The sequence below is a fragment of the Microtus ochrogaster genome, unplaced genomic scaffold, assembly GCF_000317375.1.
Source record: "Microtus ochrogaster isolate Prairie Vole_2 unplaced genomic scaffold, MicOch1.0 UNK4, whole genome shotgun sequence".
NCBI classification, from domain to species: Eukaryota; Metazoa; Chordata; class Mammalia; order Rodentia; family Cricetidae; genus Microtus; species Microtus ochrogaster.
The window spans coordinates 7,040,638-7,065,163 of NW_004949102.1; the positions used below are offsets into that span (position 1 = coordinate 7,040,638).

Here is a 24,526-nt window from a genome sequence, read left to right on the forward strand (position 1 = left end):
ACACCGGGAGAGAACACAGGGAGAGAGCGAGCAATCACAGGCGGTCAGAGGTTAAAAGGAGTGGGCGTGGCTAGGGCAGGGACCAAAAGAATAACATAGCTAATCTCTCTAAGCTAGTCTAGCAAGAATCAGTCATTTACGTAGATGAGTGATTTCAGTGTCCCATCTGTTTGTGCCCTTTCTCTCCCCCAAAGACAAAACCCCTCATCTAATGAGCCTACTTTTTTCAGAAAAGGGATACTTGAATAACAAAACCAAAATGACAAGACCAGCTCAAGATTAGAAGCTGTTCTTCAGTATGCTGTGGTTACTTCATATTTTTTTTTTTGTTTGTTTTTTGAGACAGGGTTTCTCTGTGTTGCTTTGGAGCCTGTCCTGGAACTAGCTCTTTTAGACCAGTCTGGCCTCAAACTCAGAGATCCCGCCTGCTTCTGCCTCCTGAGTGCTGGGTTTAAAGCGTGTGCCACTACTGCCTGGCTTAACATTACCATATTCTGTTAGTCACAATGACCTACTCTGGTTTTGTTTTTTAATGAGATTTGGCAATGTGGCAGTATAATGAAGATATTATCTGAGTCTTGGAACAGTAGTGTCCTTCCTAGTCTTCATTCAACACATATTAATTAAATGCCTTTGTTAGACATACTTGCTTAAGTGCTAAATTGAATTATGATCCAGAGCATGATTGTATAGTAGTTAAGAAAGATTTAGATTCAGATGCATTGGTTTAGCTGGGTTTGGTGATGAATAATGGCTGTAATCCCAGAATTTATAATCTTGTGAGGCTGAGGCAGAAAGAGTTTAAGGCCAGCCTGAGCTGTATAATAGCAGATTCCAGGTAAACTATAGCTTCATGCAGAGACCTGTCTCGACAAACAAAGAAACATACAAAAACATGATTTTAAATTCTAGACTTTTTATCTGGAGTTTAAGTGCTCTGTACAAATTGCTTAGTCTCACTATTCTTAATGTCCTCATCCGTAAATTGGGAATCATGGTAGTATCAATCTCATAGAGTTGTAGAGAGGCTTAATGAGTTCTTTTAGTAGTGCTAGTAATGTGTGCAGTTGTTTCCATGTATGTATGTATGTATGTACAATGCTGTGACCAGGCAAACTACAACATAGTACAACATGACATTATAAGTTATATTTTAGTTTGCTGTTTATTTACACTTTCTTTCAAAGAGTTTTTGAAATGGGACTGAAGCTCCTCCCTAAGGAGTACTTCATGAAAGAAGAGCTAAGACAAGGGTCAGATCTCTTCTCTTTTCTCTCTCTCTCTCTCTCTCTCTCTCTCTCTCTCTCTCTCTCTCTCTCATACACACATACACACACACAATGTGCATGTTGTCTCATTGTGTAGCCTTAACTGGGTTGGAGCTTACTATGTAGACCAGGCTGGTCGTGAACTCACAGAGATCCGCCTCTGCCTCCCAAGTGCTGGGGTTAAAGGTATGTGTCACCACTGCCTGGCCCATCAAAGACTCTTTTTTTTTTAATATTTATTTATTCATTATGGATACAATATTCTGTGTGTATGCCCGCACACCAGAAGACGGCACCAGACTTCATTACAGATGGTTGTGAGCCACCATGTGGTTGCTGGGAATTGAACTCAGGACCTTTGGAAGAGCAGACAATGCTCTTAACCACTGAGCCATCTCTCCAGCCCCCCCATCAAAGACTCTTTAATGGCTATTGTATTTTACAAATATACTGGAGACCCACGCAGTGCTGCCTGCATTGGTCGAAGCCCTGGGCCACAAGTCTGCACACTTTTGTGGCTGAGCTGTGAGGGTGGAACCTTTCACCGTCCCTTTGTCTACTATGACCTCTGCATTATCTTCAGTGAAGCAGCAGCCGTCATTTCTATATGACTCTTGTCAAATTACAGAGTGTCCCTTGAGTCCCTTCACAGAGACGATGTACACATTTTTTGATTCCTCTCTTGTCTTTACAGTTGATCACAGCTCTTTGGGGAAATCAAGGGAAACATGAAATTTCACACTCTTCTTCAACATCTTGGACACCCAGAAAGCATCAGGATTCTTTAGCCCGGTTCTATTTACATTTTAGATGTATCATTTAAAAAGTATGCCCTACATTATAATTTTTTAGTTTGTTTTTTTATAATTTTTACTTAGAGATAATACTTGTTCACATGAAATTTTAAGAAATAAAATGCAGCTGGGCATTGGTGGCACACACCTTTAATGCCAGTACTCAAGAGGGAGGCAGACCTCTGTGAGTTTGAGGCCAGCCTGGTCAACAGAGTGAGTTCCAAGACATCCAAGGCTGTTAGAAAAGCCCTGTCTCAAACGAAAGAAAGAAAGAAAGAAAGAAAGAAAGAAAGAAAGAAAGAAAGAAAGAAAGAAAGGAAGGAAGGAAGGAAGGAAGGAAGGAAGGAAGGAAGGAAACATGCAGCAGTGGGGTGGTGACTGCCAGCACTTGGGAAATAGACAGCTGGGTTTCTGTGGGTTCATAGCCAGTCTGACCCAGGGCTGCACAGTGAGGCCTTGTCTCAAAACCAAACCAAATAAACAAATAATATGTAAAGATCCACATATCCTCCACCCATTTTCCTAGAACGAGGATATTGTGTTACTATTGTCTTCCCCAGTCCATTGTCCTCAGATTTCATCAGTTTCATCGTGTGTGTTGAGTTCTGGATAGTGTTCTATGTGTAGATTTATGTGATTATTACATCCCAGATAAGAGCAGTTTACTACAGTGCTCCCCAATGGTATCCTCTAGATATAGATACTTCCCTTGACAAAATACTGGTGATTATTAATTTGTCTTTTGTTTCTCTACTTTTGCCATGGCTAGAATGATACATTGGTATCAAATTTTAGACATTTGCCACCCCCATTCAGGGCAGGTCTTCCTACCTGCTTAGTTATCTCTGGGAGTGTGTTCGCAGAAACCCTCAGAGGTGTGCCTTACTGGCTAGTGCTCTCTCTCTCCATTGCTTTTTTAGATTTATTATTTTGTATATATGAGTATTTTGCACTCAGGAGGCAGAGGCAGGGGATATCTGTGAGCCTGTGCAGCGAACTTCTCGACCAGCGAGGAAGAACAACCACCACACGAGGATTCTTCTCAGATCACGCTTTATTGGAGTGCCTCTTGGGGGAGCAGGAAGTGAGGGGGCCCCAGAGCACTAAAGCAGCTGCTTATATAGGGAGTAGGCACACGGGTCGCCCTGTGGTTGGCTGCCACCATCAGCTGACACTAGACTGCGTCAGGATAGGCCCAAGGACTCTAAACCACTGCGCATGCACGGGACACATAGCTCCCAAAGGCATAGCCATATATGGAGTTGTTTATTTCCAACAGGACAGGATGTCAGCGCCATCTTGTAATGGCGATTCTGTCCCGCTCCCTGCAAGCCTGGTCTACAAGAGCTAGTTCCAGGGCAGGCTCCAAAGCTACAGAGAAACTCTGTCTTGAAAAACCAAAAAACAAACAAACAAAAAAAGATTAAGCATCACAAATTCAAGCACTACCCCCCATGTCAGCTTGTCATCAGATACATTTTAAACTTGTCATTTCAACTGCTAGCCCCCTACCCCTAGGTTCATGTCTATTTCATAATGCAAAATGCATTTAGCACATCTCCAAGAGTCCCCATAGTCCTACTGTTTTCAGCATTGCTACCAAACCCAAGTTCAAAGTCTTATGTGAGGGGCTGAAGAGATGACTCAGTAGTTAGGAGCACATCCAGAGGACCCAGCACCTATATCAGGTGACAACTCACATCTACCTATAATGCCAGCCCCAAGGGTTGCAATGTCTCTGGCCTCTGCAGGCACACCTATACTGACATGCACATATCCACATACAGGTACACACACCTACACGTAATTTGAAATAATAAAATCTTAAAAAAACAAAAACAAGAGGAAAGTGGTGAGTGAATGTCTTGTCAAGGCATTTGGGGAAACAGAAGTTGTGGAACTAACTACATGCCAGGAATTTTGCTGTCACCCAAACATCAATCTTTGGCTGTCCTTCTAAAAATTAAAAAAAATATATACAGTATCCTGCAAGTCCAAGGTCTGCCAGTACTTTGAGGAGTAGTTAGTCAGTCCCACTTATGTAATTGCTGCCGTGGCCTCTTCACTGTCCTGGGCTGCTGACCCCAGAGAAACACTTGCCTAGGCACCCTGGTGTGGGGCAGAGAGTTCTAGAGCTCTTTTCTCTAAGTATGCTATCGAGCCAGTCACAGGTGGGTCCCGAATGTGGCCCCAGCCAATGCTGAGATGCCCTTAAGGCATTTTCCCTGTTGCCCTTTTGCAAGATGAACTGCCTTTTAGAGGGGCTAGTATCTTCAGCAGCCACAGCTTCATTGGTTTCAACTTACACATGATTATTTTTCTGGTGAAACGGCAAATTTTTTTATTTGTCGAATTTTTTTTTTCTATTTTGCTGAACTTTTATCCCCAGTGCTCACTGCAAACCCAGTTAAAAGCAGTCAGCAATGCCCTTGCTATCATAGCCTGAAGGCTGGGCTGTCCTGAAAATTCTTTTTTTTTTTAAATATTTATTTATTTATTATGTATACAATAGTCTGTCTGTGTAAGCCTGCAGGCTAGAGAGGGCACCAGACCCCATTACAGATGGTTGTGAGCCACCATGTGGTTGCTGGGAATTAAACTCAGGACCTTTGGAAGAGCAGGCAATGCTCTTAACCTCTGAGCCATCTCTCCAGCCCCCCTGAAAATTCTTCTACTAGATTTAGTCTACTGTCCTTAAGCCATGGACAAAATATAGATAAATTCTTTGCCATAGCGAGACACAAATGGCCCCTAGTCCAATTTCAAGAGTCTTCATTTCTACTGGTTTGAAGCTCCTGGGGCACAGTCTCTACGCTACCCACTCTTGACCCCTCATCTTCTGCCCCCCACCGGAACACCCATTTAGCCAGCTTACAGCAAACCAGATACAAAGGCGTTGGAACCAAACGGTCAGGTTCAATTATGGCAACAGCCCTACTTTTTCTGGAAGCAGCTTTCTTGGTGTGTGTTAATTTTTCATTGCTGTGATGAGCACCCAAGAGAAACAACTTAAAGGAGAAAGGTTATCTTGGTTGAGATAACTTAGGACTTGAGAGGTTTCTGTTTGCAGTTCTTGGTTCCAGGGTTTCTGGGGCCATACTAACGTGGATATTGTGGAAGCATTTGGGGTTGGCTGTTTACTCATGGTAGGCAGGAGGCAATAAGGGAGAATGCCAGTGTCTTAGTCACTGTTCTGTTACTGTGAAAAGACCATGATCAAGACCTAGGCAGTTCTTGTAAAAGATAGCATTTAACTGAGGGCTCTCTTACAGTTTCAGAGGTTAGTCCATTATTATCATGCTGGGGAGCATGGCAGCATGCAGGAAGGAATGGCCCTGGAGCTGAGAGCTTTACATCCTGCTCCACAGGCAGCAGGGGGTGAGAGAAGGATGCTGGAGCTGGATGGGCCTGGTGTGGGCTTTTGAAACCTCAAAGCCAGTGACACATCTCCCCCCACACCTCCTAATCCTCCCTAACAGTTCTTCAACTGGGAACCAGGCATGCTATGGGGGCCATTGTTCATACTACCACAGCCTATTCACCACAGCTCTGTAGACCAGGCTGGCCTTGAACTTACAGAGATCAGCCTGCCTCTGCCTAAAGTGCTGGGATTAAAGGCGTGCGTGACTACACCTGGGAGTGTTTACATGATCTAGTTTCTATGTATGCTCACCAGTATTCAGTGCTACTACTTTTTAAATTGTCTCTGTTCTGATAGATGTATGATATACAGTTTCTATTTTGTTTTGTTTTTTTGAGACAGAGTTTGCACTTATTCCTGGCTGTCCTGGAACTTACTCCGTAGACCAGGCGGGCCTTAAACTCAGAGATTCCCCTGCTTCTGCCTTCCAAGTGCTGGAGTTTAAACGCATGGGCCATCACTGCCCAGAGATACATAGTTTATAAAAAAAATTTTTTTAAAGATTTATTTATTTTTATGTGTATAGTTAGTTTATCTGCTGTCTTTGTTAGATTTTCTGTTGATGCGATGAAACACTATGACCAAAAGCAACTTGGGGAGGAAAGGGTTATTTCACATTTCCATAGCACAGTCCATCATCAAATGCAGTCATGGCAGGAGCTCAAAAAGAGAAGGAACCTGGAGAAGGAGCTGATACAGAGCTTGCTCAATCTGCTTTCTTGCTTTTTTGTTTGTTTTGAGATAGGGTTTCTCTGTGTAGCCTCAGCAGTCCTGAAATTCACTCTGTAGACTAGGCTAGCCTCAAACTCACTGAGATCTGCTTGCCTCTGCCTCCTGAGTGCTGGGATTAGAGGCATCTCTCTCTCTTTCTTTCTCTCGGCATCTCTCTCTCTTTCTTTCTCTCGGCATATCTCTCTCTCTCTCTCTCTCTCTCTCTCTCTCTCTCTCTCTCTCTCCTCTCTCTCTCTCTCTCTTACACACACACACACACACACACACACACACACACAATGGACCATTACCACATCAATAACTACAAAAATGCCTTACAGGCTTGCCTACAGCTGGATCTTATAAAAGCGTTTTCTCAGTTGAAGTTCTATCATGTGGGTACTGGTAACTGAAGGTAACATGAAGGGTGCTTAAACATTGAGCAATCCTCCCCACCCCTACCCCCCATCAGTTTGGAGAGAAACCAAAATCAAGGACTTGGTAAAAGGTATACCTAGTCGTGTGTGTGTGTGTGTGTGTGTGTGTGTGTGTGTGTTTTCTTTGTTTGTTTTGTTATTTGAGATGAGGGGTGACTATGTAACCTTGGCTAGCCTAGTGTTCACTAAGTGGACCAGGATAGCCTCAAACTTAGAGATCTGCCTGTTGAGGGCTGGAATATAAGGCATGCTTCACCATGCCTGACTTTTTATTTGTGTATTTTTGAGACAATCTTACTCTAGCTCAAGCTGATTGTAGTTCTAAATGTTAGTAAGGCTTGGGTTGTGTATTATTTCCCGGCCAGTCCATGCTCATTGACACTTGAGGCTTTGTTGCTTACTTTTTTCTTATGCCCATTATTATTTTCTGTTTATATGTATAATTTTGAGTAATTCTATTACCAGACTTCTAAGGGAGCAATTTTTTGTTTGCATCCTTACACTTCTAAAAATGCCCCCTTCATACATGAATAAGAGACAAGTATAGAATTCTAGGTTTAAAGGTAGAACTGGGGTGCATGCCTATGATCCCAGCCCTCAGGAAGCAGAGAAAGGAGAATCCTAAACAACTTAAAGTCTACCTGGTCACAGAGTGATAATCCCATCTCAAAATATAAAACTACACCCGCCCCCCCCCCAAATAATTCTTGACAAAAGTATATACGTTTGTCCTGGGAACATGTGTTTAAAAGATAATTCTTGTTACCCTTAAGGCTTAATCAATTAACTTGTGACTTCTCAAAAATTAATGGATCATAGATGTTTGGGTTTATCTTTAAATTCTCACATTTATTTACTTATTATTTTTAGTTTGTTGAGACAGTGTCTGACTATGTAGTCCTGGCTGCTCTGCAACTTTCATGTAGACCAGGCTAGCCTCAAAGCCCTGGTCAGCCTTCTGGTTCTGCCCTTGAGTGCTGGGATGACAGGCATGTCCCACCATACCTCCCTACTCTGAGTTCCCACTGGAAATCCTTTATTTATAAGTGTTCTTCCTTATGCCAGTACCCTGCTTTGAATGCTGTACTGTTGTAGTGAGTTTGGGAATAGAATGTGTCAGTCTTCCAGTTTCTTTTCCAGGTTGTTGTGGTGTTCTGAGCTCCTTCCATTTCCATATGAAGCCTAAGATTCATTGGTTCATTTCTTTAAGCAACAACAACAACAAAAACCCAGTACTTCAAATTTTGGTAGAGATAACTTCTCTTTGGTATCTTAACTTTAATCCTCTGACTTTTCTCATGTTTGGGCCTTGGTTTTGTGCTGGTTCATCCTGCTTTGAGAGTCTTTGCTAGCCTTCCTGTGACTGTCAGTGCATTGATTGTGGTGGGGATGAGAGAGGCTGAATGATGAGGCCGAGTATACCTGCTGTCTACCGTTCTCTAGTGCAGCTGCCTCCTCATCTGCTAGGATGCCGGGACCACACAGCTGCTGTCTCCATCCAACTGCTCAGTTGTTCCTACCTGGGGAGCACATTCTTACTCATTGCCTTCATTTCTGTCTGGGAGACATAGCTGGGAGGCGTTGATCTGTAATTTAACTTCTGTGCATCACCAGCCAGCTATGTGGTCAGTTTACAGACCGTCTGCTCTTTCTGCTGTCTCCCCTGTGGCCTTAGTTCACTTGTTTAAACCAATAAAGCCACCACTCAGCCACTCCTTTTCTTGGGTCTCTGGGACTGGTTTCTTGGTTTGTTCCCTAAATTTTTTCTTTCTTCTTTTCATCTCTCATTGATTCTTCATAGTTTCAATCTCTTAGGGCATTTAAAAAATTTTTCTTTCTATTGTAGTGTTTTTGTGTTTTGTTTTTCAAGAGAGGATTTCTCCATGTGGCCCTGGCTATCCTGGAACTCACTCTATGGACCAGGTTGGCCTTGAACTCACTCCTGCCTCTGTCTCCCAAGTGCTAGGATTAAAGGCATGCGCCACCACATCCAACTTCTATTGTAAATTTATAAAAAGATGACATTATTTATGATGTGGGTAGACAGTGAGTTAGCTGTGTCTTTCTAAGCTTTTATTTTTAGTCAGTGTCTATGGTGAAGTAAATATTATAAAACACATTTAAGCTAGCAGATAAAAATATTGATTTAATCATTGAGGACATTATCTTTTTCTTTGTGAAGATTCCTTTTAAAATAAACACTAATGGAGATCAGGAGTTTAATTTTCACCATAAACAGCTTAATGTTTGTGTAAACTTTAATGAATAGAGGTGTAGGTCAAGAATTTATATGAAATTTAAAAAGTGCATATTTTCTTAAAATAACAAAAGTGCATGTGCGCGTTACTGTTATGTTGTTACTGTTATGCTACTTTGCACCCCCCACCCCGTCTGCTCTTTGGGTAACTAAGAGCACATGAGTCCTGAAGTCGTCAGCACCCACTTCGACTGAATGACTTCCATGGAGTTAGCATTGGCTTCTCCTGAAACAGAAACAATATGTTGGTTGCTGTGAGAGAAACATGCCAAAGATGTTTAACAGAGGTTCTAATAAAACAAAATGGGGTGGGGCCTACGGTCAAGCCCAGGGCCTTGTGCATGCTGGTCAAGTGTACTCTGTGCTGAGCTACACTACCAGCCCTCCAAATGTCTTTGGTTACAGCTCTGAGTCACTCATTTTTAGTGTCATTTCAGTATTCTAAAGTAGTTTTATATTTCACGTGGCAGCAGGTGTGGTGGAGCACACCTTTAACACAAGTAAAAAAGAGGCAGCGGATCTATGTGAGTGAGTTTCAGACCAGCCAAGGCTGTACAGTGAGACCTATTTAAAAAATCTAAAAAAAATTTTCATATGACTATATTATTTCATATAAATAATATGCCATATAATTTTTGGCTAATGTAGAAGGAGTAATTACCCCAACCTCTGTCATAGCTACACTGTTAACAGTTTGGTGTGTTTCTTTCCAATATTTTTTAAGTTATATTTTCAAAAATTAAAGTAATATATTTTTTTCCAGTCTAAAAGTAATGTGTACTCAGTGAGAAAGCTTGGAAAATAAAGAGTACAAAAGGGAAAAACCAAAATCACTCATAAATTCCATCCAAAGATAATCATGATTAAATCTTGTATATATTTTTTATATTTTTCATGAACATATTCTTTATTTACTAAAATTATATACTATACTACACTTTGTAACTGGATTGTTTACAATATAATGTGAATGTTAATGTTAATAGTCTTATATAAGCTTTTAAGTGGTATGTACCATATCGCTATTGTTGGACAATGAAAGTGTTTCTAATTTTTTTACTGTTATTAATATTGCCATAGTTAATATCTTTGTCCATATATCTTTCCGTGCATCTATGATTGTTTCTTTAGGAATAGTCCTACAAGTGGAATAGCTGGGTCAAAGGGTATGTACACTTTAACGCTTTTGATACATGAAATGTCAAATTTAAGCTAACCACTGTTATATTCTGTCTTGTATTGCTATTCAATTGTTTTGTGTGTCTGTCTTGTCTTTCTAATTGGAACATACATGAGAGTAAGGGAAGTTGCTTAATATGTTGTTACCCTTTGGCAATATGGCTTCCTGTGCTGGACTCATGATCATCAATGTATATCATTGTTGATTCAAAGCGGTGGTTCTCCAGGGTTTTGATGTCATGGTCTGTATATTTAAAAATATGTGTGTGTATATATTAGAGTAAATGTAGGCCTGCAAATTTTCTATTTTTTAGGCAGAGACATTTTAGAAATAAGACCAAATAAAAATTTCTATCATCATCCTCTTAGGAAATAAAGATTATTTAGCAATAAAAAAGGATAGAGCTCTGAAGAGACCATTTTAGCTTTTTGTTCATATGTTTATCATTTTATATTGGGCTGGAATTTTCACCTTAACCTAGAAGTGAACTAGAGACCAATGTTTGGTTAACACAGACCTAAAAGATTTTAGAGTATTAAAAGTAAAACCCCTTTGCAAGAATATAATTTCCCCATATCTTTCTCCACAGTATTGTGAAGGTCATGCATTAAAGAGAATTTGTGTTTCTCCATGTCAGTGTTTGAATTATCAAGCTAGACCTGCTGATGAGCACCTGAATATATTTCCAATCACTTAAAACAACACCCATTTTTCTTTCTAGGGGATTGGAGCCAGGGTAGGTGTGATGTAGTGGAAAGACGGGATGTTTAGGCCGGCTCCTCACCTTCCATCAGTCACTTTTCCTTCCGCTTCCTTCCTAACACGGTGACGGTGATCAGACCTGTGAGGGATTTTCTAGCCCTTGTTCCACTTACTTCACTGTGATGTGACTGTTGTTTCTACAAATTCTTTGCTTACCTGACATGAGTTCTTCCAGAGTCATATCCTTCTTTTGCAGCTCTAGGTGCTAACACAGGGATTCAGGCATAGCAGGTGCCTGATGATGCGAGTACTGAGCCAGTTCTGGATGTTGAGGGAACTGTGTGACATAATGTATATGGAAGCACACTTAAACTTTGTGTGTTATACAAACAATGGTAATTTTGTTTTTGACAGGAGCTATTTTAATGGGGAGTCTCAAAACTTTGTGAAGAGAGAAAATTGCCCCGTGAACAGTTTTATAAGCACATTATGTTTTTCTTCTATTTTTGCAAGAAGACAAGTTTTAATTGGGGCTAGTGTGGAGCTAATTTCCTTCCTAGGAAGGCACATGTACTCCTCCTGCCTGTGTTGCATGGAGGTCCCAGATAGCAAATGTTTGTTTGACTTGGTTATCATCTAATTTTAATTTTAATGAGAACAGCGGCTTTCTTAATAAAAGCCAGTATCCATTGCTTCCTAACTAGTAAAGAAAGGTACCAAGTCTTGAGCAGAGGAGCCTGTGTTGTGCCTGATGCTTTTGGGTAGAGCTCCTTTTGGCTTCATTGGCTTTAAAAGACTTCTTTCTAATGGTTTCTAAAACTCCCGGTAAATTTTTGCCACAAGATGGCATTGGTGATTATTTGAGTGTTCATGCTATTGAAGCAGCTCTAAGGAGGTGTGCATGATTGTATCGTGTGGGGATAAGAGTGGACGACTCTCATCGCTGCTTATGTACTGTTGCGTTTTAACTCCAGAGTTAAATGATACTTACGTCACTTTCCTTCTGTATTCAAGTATTGTTTTGTTTCCTGTTTTTCTGTCTTTATAATACAGTAACTATGTATTATTTGCCATGTGTTGTATGTGTCTGACTTACTGCTGATAATTGTGGTGACAGGTAAGAAGAAAATACGATGGGACCCAGTTAGGAGACGCTTCATTCAGTCCTGTCCCATCATAAGGATCCCTAACAGGTTCTTGAGAGGTGGGTGATAACTAGCAAGAGGTCTGTGCTGCCTGTGGGTTAAAGGGAATTTTGAATGGATTTTCTAAATTCAAAAGTGTTTTCTTTAAGTTGTCTAGCAGTCAACATTGAAATAAAGGAGTATAGGCCTCAGTTTTAAACTTATATTTTATACTGACCACTGTTGGATTTGTAATGACAAGTTTGGGGAAAGTTAGACTCTCTTAATGTGCCCTCGTTGTTAGAGCAGATTACTTTACGAATACCACTGGTCCATATAGTCTTCAAGTGTAGGATGTGATTCTAAGGAAGAAATAAAAGATGATGTGATAGTCTAAATGAAAAAAAAAACCTTTGTATTAAATATTGTAAATAAAAAGCTGTGGAAAGCATTTGTAACAGGGCTTTAATATGAATATAAAGAGATCCTAGAAACAAGTAATCTGTATTTACTAGAAAAATAAATAAATGTGCATATAAATAGTCAATACATAAAGAAATGCTAGTTGAGGAGCCCAGAATGGCTCAGGGGTTAAAGTGCTTGCTGCCGAGCCCCACATAGTAGAAAGGAAGAAATTTCTCCCATTAGCTGTGCTCTGACTTCCACACACGTGCGGTGGCACAGTGTATATGCATACACACACAACACATACAATTTATAAATAATACATAAAATATTAAAAAATATCTGCCAGTAAATATAAACCTCAGTTCACTACTGTGAAATAAACATAATAATTAAAATAATATTTTTACTTATTAGATGGGAAGATTAAAATAAAACTGGCAAGGGTGTGGGAAAAGAAAGTTTAAATGTTGACCTTTTATGCAGACCTTTTGTATGTAACTGACAAAATGTATCAACTTTAAAGCTGTGGTTTTTTGACTGGGCAGCTCTTCTGTTAGAAAGATGTCATTGTTTCTACTTCCGACTTTCCCATCAGCTCTAGACGGTACTGAGAAATTGCTCAGAAGAGGATTGAAAACTCTAGTTTACTGGTTTGTTTTTTTTTTTTTTAGCTATAGCAAATTATCAGACAAGCATGCTTGATGTTGTAATTTAAACCTTATTAAATTACTTACAATTCATTTCATCTCATTTTAATCTAAGAGATTCAGTTAAAAACCTAAGCTGGGTGTAGTTGCAGTACACCTTTAAGGCAGACAGATTAGTGAGTTCCAAGCCAGCTTGGTCTACATAGCAAATTCCAGACCAGCCAGGATTACACAGGGAGACCCTTTCTCAAATAATAAACGGCAAGAAAAAAATACGTAAGGGAAAATTTTACAGCCTCTATAGACGTTTCTCTATCTAGTGTGTACCACGTTTTTAGCAGCCAAACCCTAGAGCATGAAAAAAAACTAAAACCAGTACTAAATAGATCAAGATAAGAAGTTCGGTGATAGTCAACCACCGTTCACCATCCCAAAAGAAAAATAATTAGGATATAGAGTTTAATGAAAAAACAGTTTTGTGAGGCTGGGGAGATGGCTCAGAGGTCAGAGCACTCGTGCGCCCGCAGAAGATGCGGTCAGTTGCCGCACCCTCGTGGTGGCTCCCGAGCATGCGCACCAATGCAGAGGATCCCTGCTCCCCTCTGGCTCTGCCAGCGTCAGGTCCTCGTGTGCTGCACACGCTTGCAGGCAGACACTCAAGCACACTTAAAACATCTTTAAAAATTGTCTAAAATTTTATAAAAATGTAAGATGACCAGAAAAGCCCTTGGTTATTTCTGCATGGTAGGTTTTTTGTTTTTTACATAGCCTCCATTAAAAAAAAAATCCTGGGGAAAAACACTGCACAGGTAAGTTTTATACCACTGGATGTTTGTAAGTCCTAAGTTCAAAATGGCTGAGAAAGTTGGTGATAGTTAATTCTGAAAAGAGGGGCAGGCTTAGCATTGGGGGTATAAAGATCACCACAAGCCTCCTTGAAGCAGTGGCCTTGTCTGTCTTCTCCCCTTTGACCAGTTTGAGTGTTTGATGCCATTGGCCACCTGCATTTTCTCTTCCTTTGGGTCATAATACTAGATGATCCTAGATGTTTTCTTCTTACTCTTTGTCCATTTTGTCCCCTTCCCTAGTTTCTGATTTCCACCCATTAAAGGTGGGAATCCAGTGTTCTGTCCTTTTCCATGATCTCTGAGTGTTCCATCAGCTTTCTTAGGTAACTCTCTGTTCATCATTCATCCCTTCATTTGGTATTTCTGGATTGTTTCCTATGTAGCAATTACTGTACTTTCTAGACTGATAATGCAGATCTTAGAGAACCAGGTAGACAGACAATTGCAGAGTAATTGGGATGAAATTATTTGTGAGAAATGTCCTAATAAGGTGGTATGGCATGGGGCACACCAAAGAGGTTTCTTACCAGCAAATGGAGAAGAGGATGACAGAATAGTGTCATTTGATTTTTTTTTTTTTTAAAGAAAAGTTGCTTAAATCTGAGTGGGATTTTGCAAGGGAAGGGTAGAACCGCAGGCAGCAGGTAGCTTGAATATGGTGTTTATGCAGACTCAGGCATGGTACTCTCAAAGATTTTTTGCATACTGGCAGTAAGGAGCTGGAAAGGGCCAAATAGGAGCACTGTTGAAGGATAATTTTCAGGATCAGACTTGGTTTTGTAGTAAACTGAAAGCATCCACTTACCGTCTTCAGTTCTCCAATACCATTGAAGATGAAAAAATTGATAGATGATGTTACGTCATAATTGCATTGAAAATAAAAGAAAAAGGAAGTTTGGAGTCAGATATCTGTTTCTGAATCCAGGCTCTGCCATTTGCCAATTGTGTGACCCTGGGCAAATCATTGCTTATTTATTTCTTTATTTGCCTCAGTTTCCTTAATTTGTAAAGCTAGAATGGTGATAATAGTACCTTTTTACAGAGAGAAATAACGAGAGAGAATGTTTGTAAAGTTTTTAATTATGTCTAGGAATATTTAGTTAATGTTAGCTGCTAGTTTTTAGGAATTTTGAGGAATTTCAGGGTAATTAAAAACAAGCAGATGGTGAGGGGGTGGAGTCTAATGGTAGAGCACTTGCCTGCATGAATTCAGTTCTCAATACTGCAAAACTAATTAAAAATGAGGCATGGAGGCAGAGGCAGGCGGATATCTGTGAGTTCAGGCCAGCTAGGACTGTTACATAGAGGAACCCTGTCTCGGGGAAAAAGAAAACTAGGTGTGGTATCACACACTGGCATCTTAGAATGTGGAAGGTAAAGGCAGGAGGATCTGGAGTTCAGGTCAACATCAGCTGTGTAGTAAGTTCCAGAATAGCCTGGGCTACATGAGGCTGCCTTAAAAAATGGAATTATATCGAATGAGAAACCAACACTGAATATAATGTAGTCCAAATCCAAGCGTTCTTGATATATGGTAGATATCAGAGACTAATTTTATTTATTTTAATTTGGGGGGGGGCAAGGTCTCACTATTAGTACTAGCTCACTTGTAATTTACTGTCTAGACCAGCCTGGCCTTGAACTCACAGAGATCTGCCTGCCTCTGCCTCTTGAGTACTAGGATTAAAGATGTGCACCCCCATCACTGGCTCATGGCCATTTCAACATTTTGTGTTTTTTTTCAAGACACAATTTATCTATCTGTCTATCATCTATCTATCTATCTATCTATCTATCTATCTATCTATCTATCTATCTATCTATCTACCTACCTACCTACCTACCTACCTACCTACCTACCTTCTATCTAATCCCTTGCTGCCTGGAACTCACTTTACAGACCAGGCTAGCTCTGAATTCATAGATCATCTGTCTCTGCCTTCTGGGTGCTGTAATTAAAGGCATGAGCCACTATGCCTGGTTTGTCTTTTTTTTTTTTTAAACTAGTGTTTATTTTTTATATTTAAGACAGGGTTCTTACTAAGTGGCCCTGGCTTGACTGAGACTTGATGGCATCAACTCACAAAGATTGCTAGATTAAAAATGTGTACAATTATACCTGGTCTTGAGGAAACCCTGTGGAACGTTAGGAAACTCTCATCATGTGCGGTACCCTCACAGAGTGATAGCGAATTGTTTGCTCAGCAAGACTCAAGACTGACCCTGAGTTTCTAACCTGCATCATGACTGTGAAAGATGATTGCATTCAGTGTTCTCAGGGGAAATTATTTTGTAGATAGATTCTGTTTGGGGGGAGGTCAAAATAAATAAGAGATCCGAAAATTTATGCCATATACTCATGTTGGGAAAATTAGTTTTAGAGATAGATATTTCTGGTAATGTGAAAAATCCCAAACGAGGAAGATTTGAACATACGTAGTAATGTTGTGGAAACCCCAGTGAAACTTGTCCATGAAGCTAAGTATAATTGCAAAGATTTCTAATAATATAGAGGATTTGTGGAAATATGTGAGTATACATATGTATTACATTCTATAACATTAAGCAAGTTGGAAGTAGCATTAAAGATCTCACAATTTTTTTTGTTTTGTTTTGTTTTAAAATGTACAAGTCAGGCTGGGTGGTGGCAGCACATGGTAATCCCAGCATTTGGAAGGCAAAGGCAGGCAGATCTATGTGAGTTCAAGGACAGCCTGGTCTACAGAGTGAGTTCCAGGACAGGCAAAGCTACACAGAGAATCCTGTCTCCAAAAACCAAAAGAAAAAAAAAAGAAAGAAAAGAAAAAAACCAAAATAAAACAAACTATAAGTCTTATTGAGGGGACTAAGAAGATGGCTTAATGAATAAAGTGCTTGCTGTACATGCCTGAGGACCAGTTTGGATCCGTCACAATCCATGTAAGTGCCAGGGGCATAGCAGCCTGCCTATAATTCCAGTCCTGGGAAGGCTGAGACATGGGGGCCCAGCAGCAAGCTGACTAGCTAGTCTAAGCTATATCAAAGTTAAATTGAGAGACCTTTCCTCAGTCAACACGATGACTCCCAGATCAGCCTTGGGCCTCCATGCACACGTGCCTATGCTCATACACACACATACACATGCACAAATGCATACTCACCACACATATATACCCAAGCAAAAAGAAATCTTACTAAAATATGAAGTTTTAATAATATTGAAATATATAGGTGAAAACTGAGCATCTTTACTACAAACTTATACAATGAATTTGTATAAGTTAATTTTTAAAAAAGACATCTCAGCTGGGTGATGGAGGCACACGCCTTTAATTCTAGCACCTGGGAGGCAGAGGCAGGCAGATCTCTCAGTCGGAGGCCATTCTGGTCTACAGAGTGAGTTCCAGGACAGCCAGGGGTACACAGAGAAATCCTGTCTCAAAAAAACCAACCAAACAAAGGACATTTCACTAGAAGGATGTGTAAAAGTCTGGAATAGGCATTTACTGAAAAGAAAATTCCAAATGGCCAGTTAACATAAAGAGCACTCAACTTGGTTGGGCATGGAGACACATGCCTTTAATTTTAGCACTTGGGAGGCAGATGCAGAGATCTCTGTAAGTTCGAGACATGCTTGTTCTACAGAGCTAGTTCCAGGACATCCAGGACAGCTACACAGAGAAACCCTATCTTCAAAAAGAAAGAAAGGAAGGAAGGAAGGAAGGAAGGAAGGAAGGAAGGAAGGAAGGAAGAAAAACACTCAGCTTGATAAGCAATGAGAGAAGTGTGAGTACAGCATGAGATGGGTTTGTGGACTGACAGGAGTTACTCAAACGACGGCAGTGACTGCCGAGTATTGGTAGGCAGGTGGGGCTGAGAGCGTCTCATATGCTGCTGGTGGCTGTGGAAACGGTTCTAACCATTGACATTGTTTAGCCCTGTCTAATAAAGATTTCCTGTAAGACGCAGAAATTCCATTTCTGGATTTATAGCCAACAGCAATATGACTCCCTATACACCTGAAAACATGTATGGAAATGTTTATATCAATATTACGAGCCATAGGTTGAAATCATCTAAGTGTCCATTCATAGAACTAAACAGAATAAGTAAGTTGTGCTGTATACGCACACAGAAATGCTGTTTAACAATGGAAATGAGCAGACTGTGCACCATCTTCACAATATAACATGAGGGACGCCTCAGAACAATGGTACATAAGAACCCAAAAGAATATGTACTACATCGTTTTGTTAGACACTTCAAATAGTATTTGGGGATGCATACCTAGGCAAGATAACATATAATAAGGCTATAAAGAGATTGCTAGTTTTATGATTGAGAGAAAAATTATTGGGGTTGGACAGATGGCTTAGAGATTAAAAGCATTTGTTGCTCTTGCTGAGGACCCAGGTTTGATTCCCAGCACCGGCGTGGCAGTTCCTCCTGGCCTCCATGGGCACAGGTGTGCTCATGATGCCTATACATGCATATACATCACACAATCTAAAAAAAAAAAATTACTAGCCGGGCGGTGGTGGCGCACGCCTTTAATCCCAGTACTCGGCAGGCAGAGGCAGGCGGATCTCTGAGAGTTCGAGGCCAGCCTGGTCTACAAGAGCTAGTTCCAGGACAGGCTCCAAAATCTACAGAGAAACCCTCTCGAAAAACCAAAAAAAAAAAAAAAATTCTAGAAGTGATGAAGTGAGTTGAAGGCTGTTGTGGTTAAGAGGGGAAGAAAGCTTCTGGGAGTTGGCAGTACTTACACTTACAGATTCGAAGAAAAAGTATGACTTTCCCCTGCTTTAAAAATATGAAATTGCTCACACTGTGGCCTTATATCTGTACTTTCTGTATGTAACATTGCAGTACAAATTTTATTTTTAAAATATACCCTTTTCTGATAGGGAACAACTTCTTTTTATTTAATTTTTTGAGACAGGGTTTCTCTGTAACAACTCTGTCTTGGAACTACTCTGTAAACCAGGCTGGCCTTGAACTCACAAAGATCTGCCTATCTCGCCTCCCAAGTCCTGAGTTTCATCCTCAAGACTGCAAAAATCAGGCATGGTGACCCATACCTGTAGTGCCAGCAGTCTGGAAGCAGAGGTAGGAAGATCAGGAGCTCAAATCATCCTTGGTTTGTAGAGAACTTGAAGTAATCCTGGGCTACCTAAGACCTTTGTCTCAAAGAAAGAACAAAATATACACTTTCATACACATATTTAGGAGTATAAATTGGTCCAGTTTAGCTATTGGAGGAACAACATGGCTCTACAATAGTTTTCTGTATAAACATTTGAAACATGTGTTCCTATGACCCAAAAGTTCTATTTCTAGAAATATTCATATATTTTCATATGAACACGTAGAAGAAACTTTATTCCAATATTTTTTGTTATAATCAGAGCATTGGGAATGACCTAATCATCAGTTGTATAATCTCAGATAGCTACTTGGTTTCTGCTACAAATTCAAACACTTCCCTAGTCACCATGGCTCCTGCTGACTCAGTTAGAGTAAATGGTTGATCCAGGAAATCCAGGTCCATGGTCTCACAGGCATGTGTCTCTCCTGGTTGTTAGATCACCTTGGCATGTAGGTTCATTTTCCATTTTTTTACTTCTACATTTGCCTTTGTATTAAAAGTTCTTACATTTTGTGAGTGTGTACATGCATGCATGTGTGTGTGAGATGAGAGTTCAGCTTTCAGGAGTGAGTTCTCTCCTCCATGTCCATCCGAGGAGTCTTCAGGCTCGGGGGCGAGCACCTTTACTGCTGAGCTCACTGTGAAATCCTGCTCCCATGATTTCTAGTGAGAATTCTGGAACCAGGTAAGGTGATTAGCTGAAAACTTGATTGAGGATTCAGAGACTTTAGACTAAAACCCAATCTCATTTTGTCCAAGTCGAGGAGCCTGTGCTGTATGCTATCTGATAAAAATTAATGCTTGGTTCCTGTGGCATTGCCCTGACAAATTCCTTGATTTATTAAAAACAAAACGGGTTTCTGGTATGTGAGTTAAATCTGTGGGAAGGAGTGAGTTACTCAGTACAGCTGCAAAGGCTCTTTGACAGAATGTCTAGCATTTATCAAGCACTGATCAGATGCTCTTGACGCGGTCATTTCATTTGAATAGATCATGAGATCCATAGAAGTTAGCTGTTAGATTAACCCAGCACTGTCTGATAGAAATATGAGCTATGAACTTAAGTTTTATAGCAGCCACATGAAAAACAAGGCATGATGTTAATATTTTTATTTAATCCATATCATCTTAACATTACCATCTATGTTAATAGAACTAGTAATTTTTACATTCTTTTTAGGGATCCCAGTTTGGCCCAGCCACATTTCAGGGGTGGCCAGGAACTACTGTGCTGTGCAGGGCAGAGCTGGACTGTAAGCCCCAGAGACAGTGTCTCTGGCCCAGCACCTGTCACGAGAACAGTTCACAGCTGTTGTCCAGTAATATTTGGACTTAGAGTGGATGAATGGATACATTTTATGTCAAATCATCTTTTCATTTTGCCTCAGTGTTTACTCCAAATGAGTTATGTTTGTCACAATGATATTTTTGGTGAACTTGGAACACATTCTGTGCTTCGTGTCCCCTGAGAGAGAGTCCTAGAATGTTACTGTATTCTTTTCACATTTGCCTAAAACGTAAAAACCTAAAAGTTATCTAATGGCTTCTGGAAATGAAAAAATAATAGCATTCTAGAGATTCTTAGTTCCCATCTATTGAGTGTAGCAACTGTTGAAGTTTATCTTGCTAATTCCTAGCTGTATTTATAACTTGCAAAGATCATTCCACAGCCCAACACCTGTCACCTAGATCACACCCTCCCCCTCTTCCCCTTTCTTCCTTCGCTGTTGGGAATTGAAACCAGGGCCATGCACATGCTAAGCGCCTGCTCTTCTGTTGAGCTCTATGCCATGTATCTTGGAAAAACCAAGTCAGAGTCCACAGAGCTGCACATGGTTTTGATTGTCCTTGCCACTGTTTACTCTGGCCTAAAGTTAAACTCAGGGAGGCTTTAGGACGGGGTTGTTTTCCCTGCAGTGGCAGGTGTTGTGGGTGCTGCAGGGTAAGTGTGCGCTGCTTGCCTCTGAGGCACTTTTACTCTGTTTGCATTAGAAAAACAAACATGAGATGAGCCGAGAAGAGTTAACTAGTTCGTTCTCTACATTGGTCAGTGTTTTCTGTGAGCCTTACTTAGGCTTGGTTATAGAAAAGTGAGTGCACATACATTTCTCTTCCCTCAGATAGCTCACCGCCACCTGGAAAGATACACGCATAAACCAGTGAACATTTAAAAACAGCAAATCTGTGGGGTACAGTGATACTATCCCCAGCTCGATGTGAGGATTCAGTGAAGGTCAGTGGCTTGCACAAGGTACTGGTTGAAAGAGCCTACATTCAGCCTAGAGGTCATGGGAGCCCTTGCTCACTCTTGCACACTCTCTCTCCTGTGTTTGCAATATGCCAGAAGGAAACTCAGTTCTTCACTCACGTTAGATCACAGCTCATTTGTAAATTTGCTAGCTGATTCTAGGTGCCTGGTATTACACTTATATTTATGAAGTTACACTGCTTCCATCTGATAACTGTTCAGTCTGCCCTCACATTTGAGCAGGAGGCTGCTGAACCGAAGAGTCCTAAAAAAGGCTGCATGGAGTAGATTTGGAAGCGTTTCTTCCGCTGGACACTTAAAGGGTAGGTGGGCTAGGCCAAGGTCAAAGGAAGGACTCTAGGCCTGCTGACCACGAGGCTAACTCAGCTTAGAGAGTAAGTGGAGGGCTCTGAGATGCTTGACCCTTAAGAAACCGGTTGACAGTGTCTTGTACACAGACTGACATGGGCCAGAGTAACTAAGAGATTCAGTGTTGCTTTGTTTTTTGGTTGCTCTAGTTCTGTACATATTGTTTCAAGTCTTGTTCTAAAGTATACCCTAGAAGGTGGGATTTTTGCTTAAAAAAACATGAAAGGCCTTATTAGGTTGGTAATAGATACTTATTAGTAAAGCATATTTATTGGGGTCTAGCAGTGTCCTAATGAACTAGTATCAGTAGCACATGAAAATAGAGATGTTTTTAGGGTTATAGCAAATATAGTTTCGTCTTAGTCCATATCATATTTTATCTTGTTTGGTTCTATTACTATTCAAGGATTTCTGTAGACTGGTATAAGAAGTCATGAGGATAATAGAAATATAAAGTAGTGGGCTTTTTTTCCATCCTTTAAGTGATATCAAAATAATTTTAAATGAACCAGTATATGTGTATATAATTTAATCATTTATTTCTTATATGCTGGGGATTAAGTTAAGGGCCTTGACTATGCTAGGCAAGTACTCTACCCACTTGAGCTGCACCACCAATCTTATCTTTTCTTCCTTCCTTCCTTCCTTCCTTCCTTCCTTCCTTCCTTCCTTCCTTCCTTTCTTTCTCCTTCCTTCCTTTCCTCCCTCTGTCCCTCCGTCCCTTTCTCTCTCTATCTATCTATCTTCTTTTTTTTTTTTTAATTTTGAGCAGACCAGGCTATCTCTAAATTGCCTGGGCTGGTCCTTAACTTATGTGCTGAGCCCAGGCAGACATTGAAATTATGGTTTTCCTGATTCAGCCCCCTGAGTAGCTTAGATCACAATTAAAACAGGCTTATGCTGCAAGGCCTGGCTAGTTAATGCAACTGAAAATATAGAAAGATTCTGTGGCTGTAGCTCAGTGGTGGAATGATTGCCAGTTGTGAACAAGGCAGCTTTCATTTTTGGTATCGTAAAGAACAGAAATTTTTAAATCTAGAACTTGCCTCTTTCCTGTTTGCCAAGCTTTACTTTTTTTTGTGGTCCTGGGGTCCTACCCAGGATCTTTACCAAGCCTTGGAGTCTCAGAGGTCAGGGCTTAGTTCCATTTTGAAATTTTTGACCATTTTGAATTAAATGTTTTTTCATAAATAGCTTTTCTTAGTAATAACTTTAAACAGAATATAGGATTTTTGGGATAAATGCAAGGTTTTCTTTGAAAAGTTTTGGAATGGTATTCAGAGAATTAATTTTGCTCTGATCACATAAGGACCAGTTTTCTTTTTAAATGTATGCTTACATGTTTGTGTTTATTTAGGCATGACTCATTCATGTTTGTGGTTGCTTTCTCCAGTAGTCACAGTTTAATCCAGATTGCCTGTGCTCTCCCCTAAATAGTAAGAAAATCTGTCCTCTGCCCTCTTAGCCTCTGAAGTAGTAGGCCTCTCCTCTTCCTTTTCTTGAATTCCAATTCCACATTGTCAGCCATTTCCTTGAGTTTACCATGCTGTGTCACCTCTCTTGGGGAAAAATCTCTCTTAGTCTTTGAAATTTAGAAATCATGAAATAAAAGCGGAGACTAGCTCCTTAAATCCTAAGTAGTCTGTATGAGTGTATAAAATAACCTAAGTAAATGACATTTTGTGTTAAGAATCCCTCCTGACTCCCTTTTAAAGTTCAAATGGTTGTTACTAATTTTGTTTATGCTCTTCATCTATGGGCCATTTTTGGAACACCATGCTCTTCTTCCATAGGCCACAGACCTCCCCCAGCACGCAGTGGACATCGTTGTGTGGCAGACAATACCAATCTCTATGTGTTTGGAGGGTATAACCCAGACTATGATGAGTCGGGAGGGCCGGACAATGAAGACTACCCTCTCTTCAGGGAGCTTTGGAGGTATCATTTTGCAACAGGCGTGTGGCACCAGATGGGCACAGATGGCTACATGCCCCGGGAACTGGCATCTATGTCACGTAAGTGCCAGCAGTTGTGACATTTTAACTCTGTGAACCACTTGTTCCCTGTTAGTAATTTACACTATTGAAGCATGAGTAAGTGTTGTCACGAATAGGCATTTCACTGTGATGATAATATAGTGTGGTGGCTTTGAACCCCTGAGTTCCTGGGTTTGAATCTAACTGTAAGTACTGGATTGCCAGATGAGTTTTAACTTTATTTGCCTATGAAGTAAGATTAGCAATGTTTCAGAGGGTTCAGTATAAAGTATTATATATGTTAGGAAAAATGTAGTCAAAATGAAACAATGGAGTTGTAACTATGATAGTTAATAGCTGTTAAGTGAAGGACTTCACTTCCTTACAGCATCACTATGTTAAGTTTCTACAGTGATTTCCACTGTGCTAATGAAGAACCCAAGGTTTCATAAAGGCCCCGAGAATAATGGCTAAGAGTACATGTTCTGAAGCCAGAGTGACCAGGATTGAATCCCAGCTCTTTTTAGGAAACCATCAGCAAGTTATTTAAACTGTTCTTACCAGGCATGGTAGTTCATGCCTATAATCCTAACACTTGAGAGGATGAGACAGAAGGATTACAGTGAGTTCAAGGCTAGCCTGGGTTAAGTAGCAAGACCTTATTTCCTGAAGACAAATAAACAGAGAAATTAAAACACAAATATTTGCTATTTCTGTTTGTGTTTGTCATCTCTAAAAGTGGAGGTTGGGCTCATTGCTTAGTGGTAGAGTATACCAAGTTATGGATTCAAACAGCACAGAGAGGGAGACAGAGGAAAGAGAGAAGAAAATAACATTTACAGTTTCGACCTAATAGGGTTGTTGTGAAAATTAAGTTAAGGAGGTTAACTAGTTTTCCTGAAGTCACACTAAAATTAAGTCCAATTCTTTTTTTTTTTTTTTTTTTTTTTTTTCGAGACAGGGTTTCTCTGTGGCTTTGGAGCCTGTCCTGGAACTAGCTCTGTAGAC

The 24,526-nt window shown here is 40.3% G+C and overlaps 1 protein-coding gene across 2 annotated transcripts in view; it reads left to right on the plus strand.

Annotated features, from left to right (window-relative positions):
• Klhdc10 (kelch domain containing 10) overlaps positions 1-24,526 on the plus strand; it is a 53,406-nt gene that overhangs the window by 13,183 nt on the left and 15,697 nt on the right. Inside the window, exons 2-3 of one of the 2 annotated variants that reach the window (XM_005365773.2) lie at positions 11,888-11,974; positions 23,336-23,557. In XM_005365773.2, coding sequence (XP_005365830.1) covers positions 11,888-11,974; positions 23,336-23,557 — 309 coding nt within the window. The remainder of the gene's footprint in view (positions 1-11,887; positions 11,975-23,335; positions 23,558-24,526) is intronic. The other variant, XM_005365774.3, reaches the window with a different exon arrangement.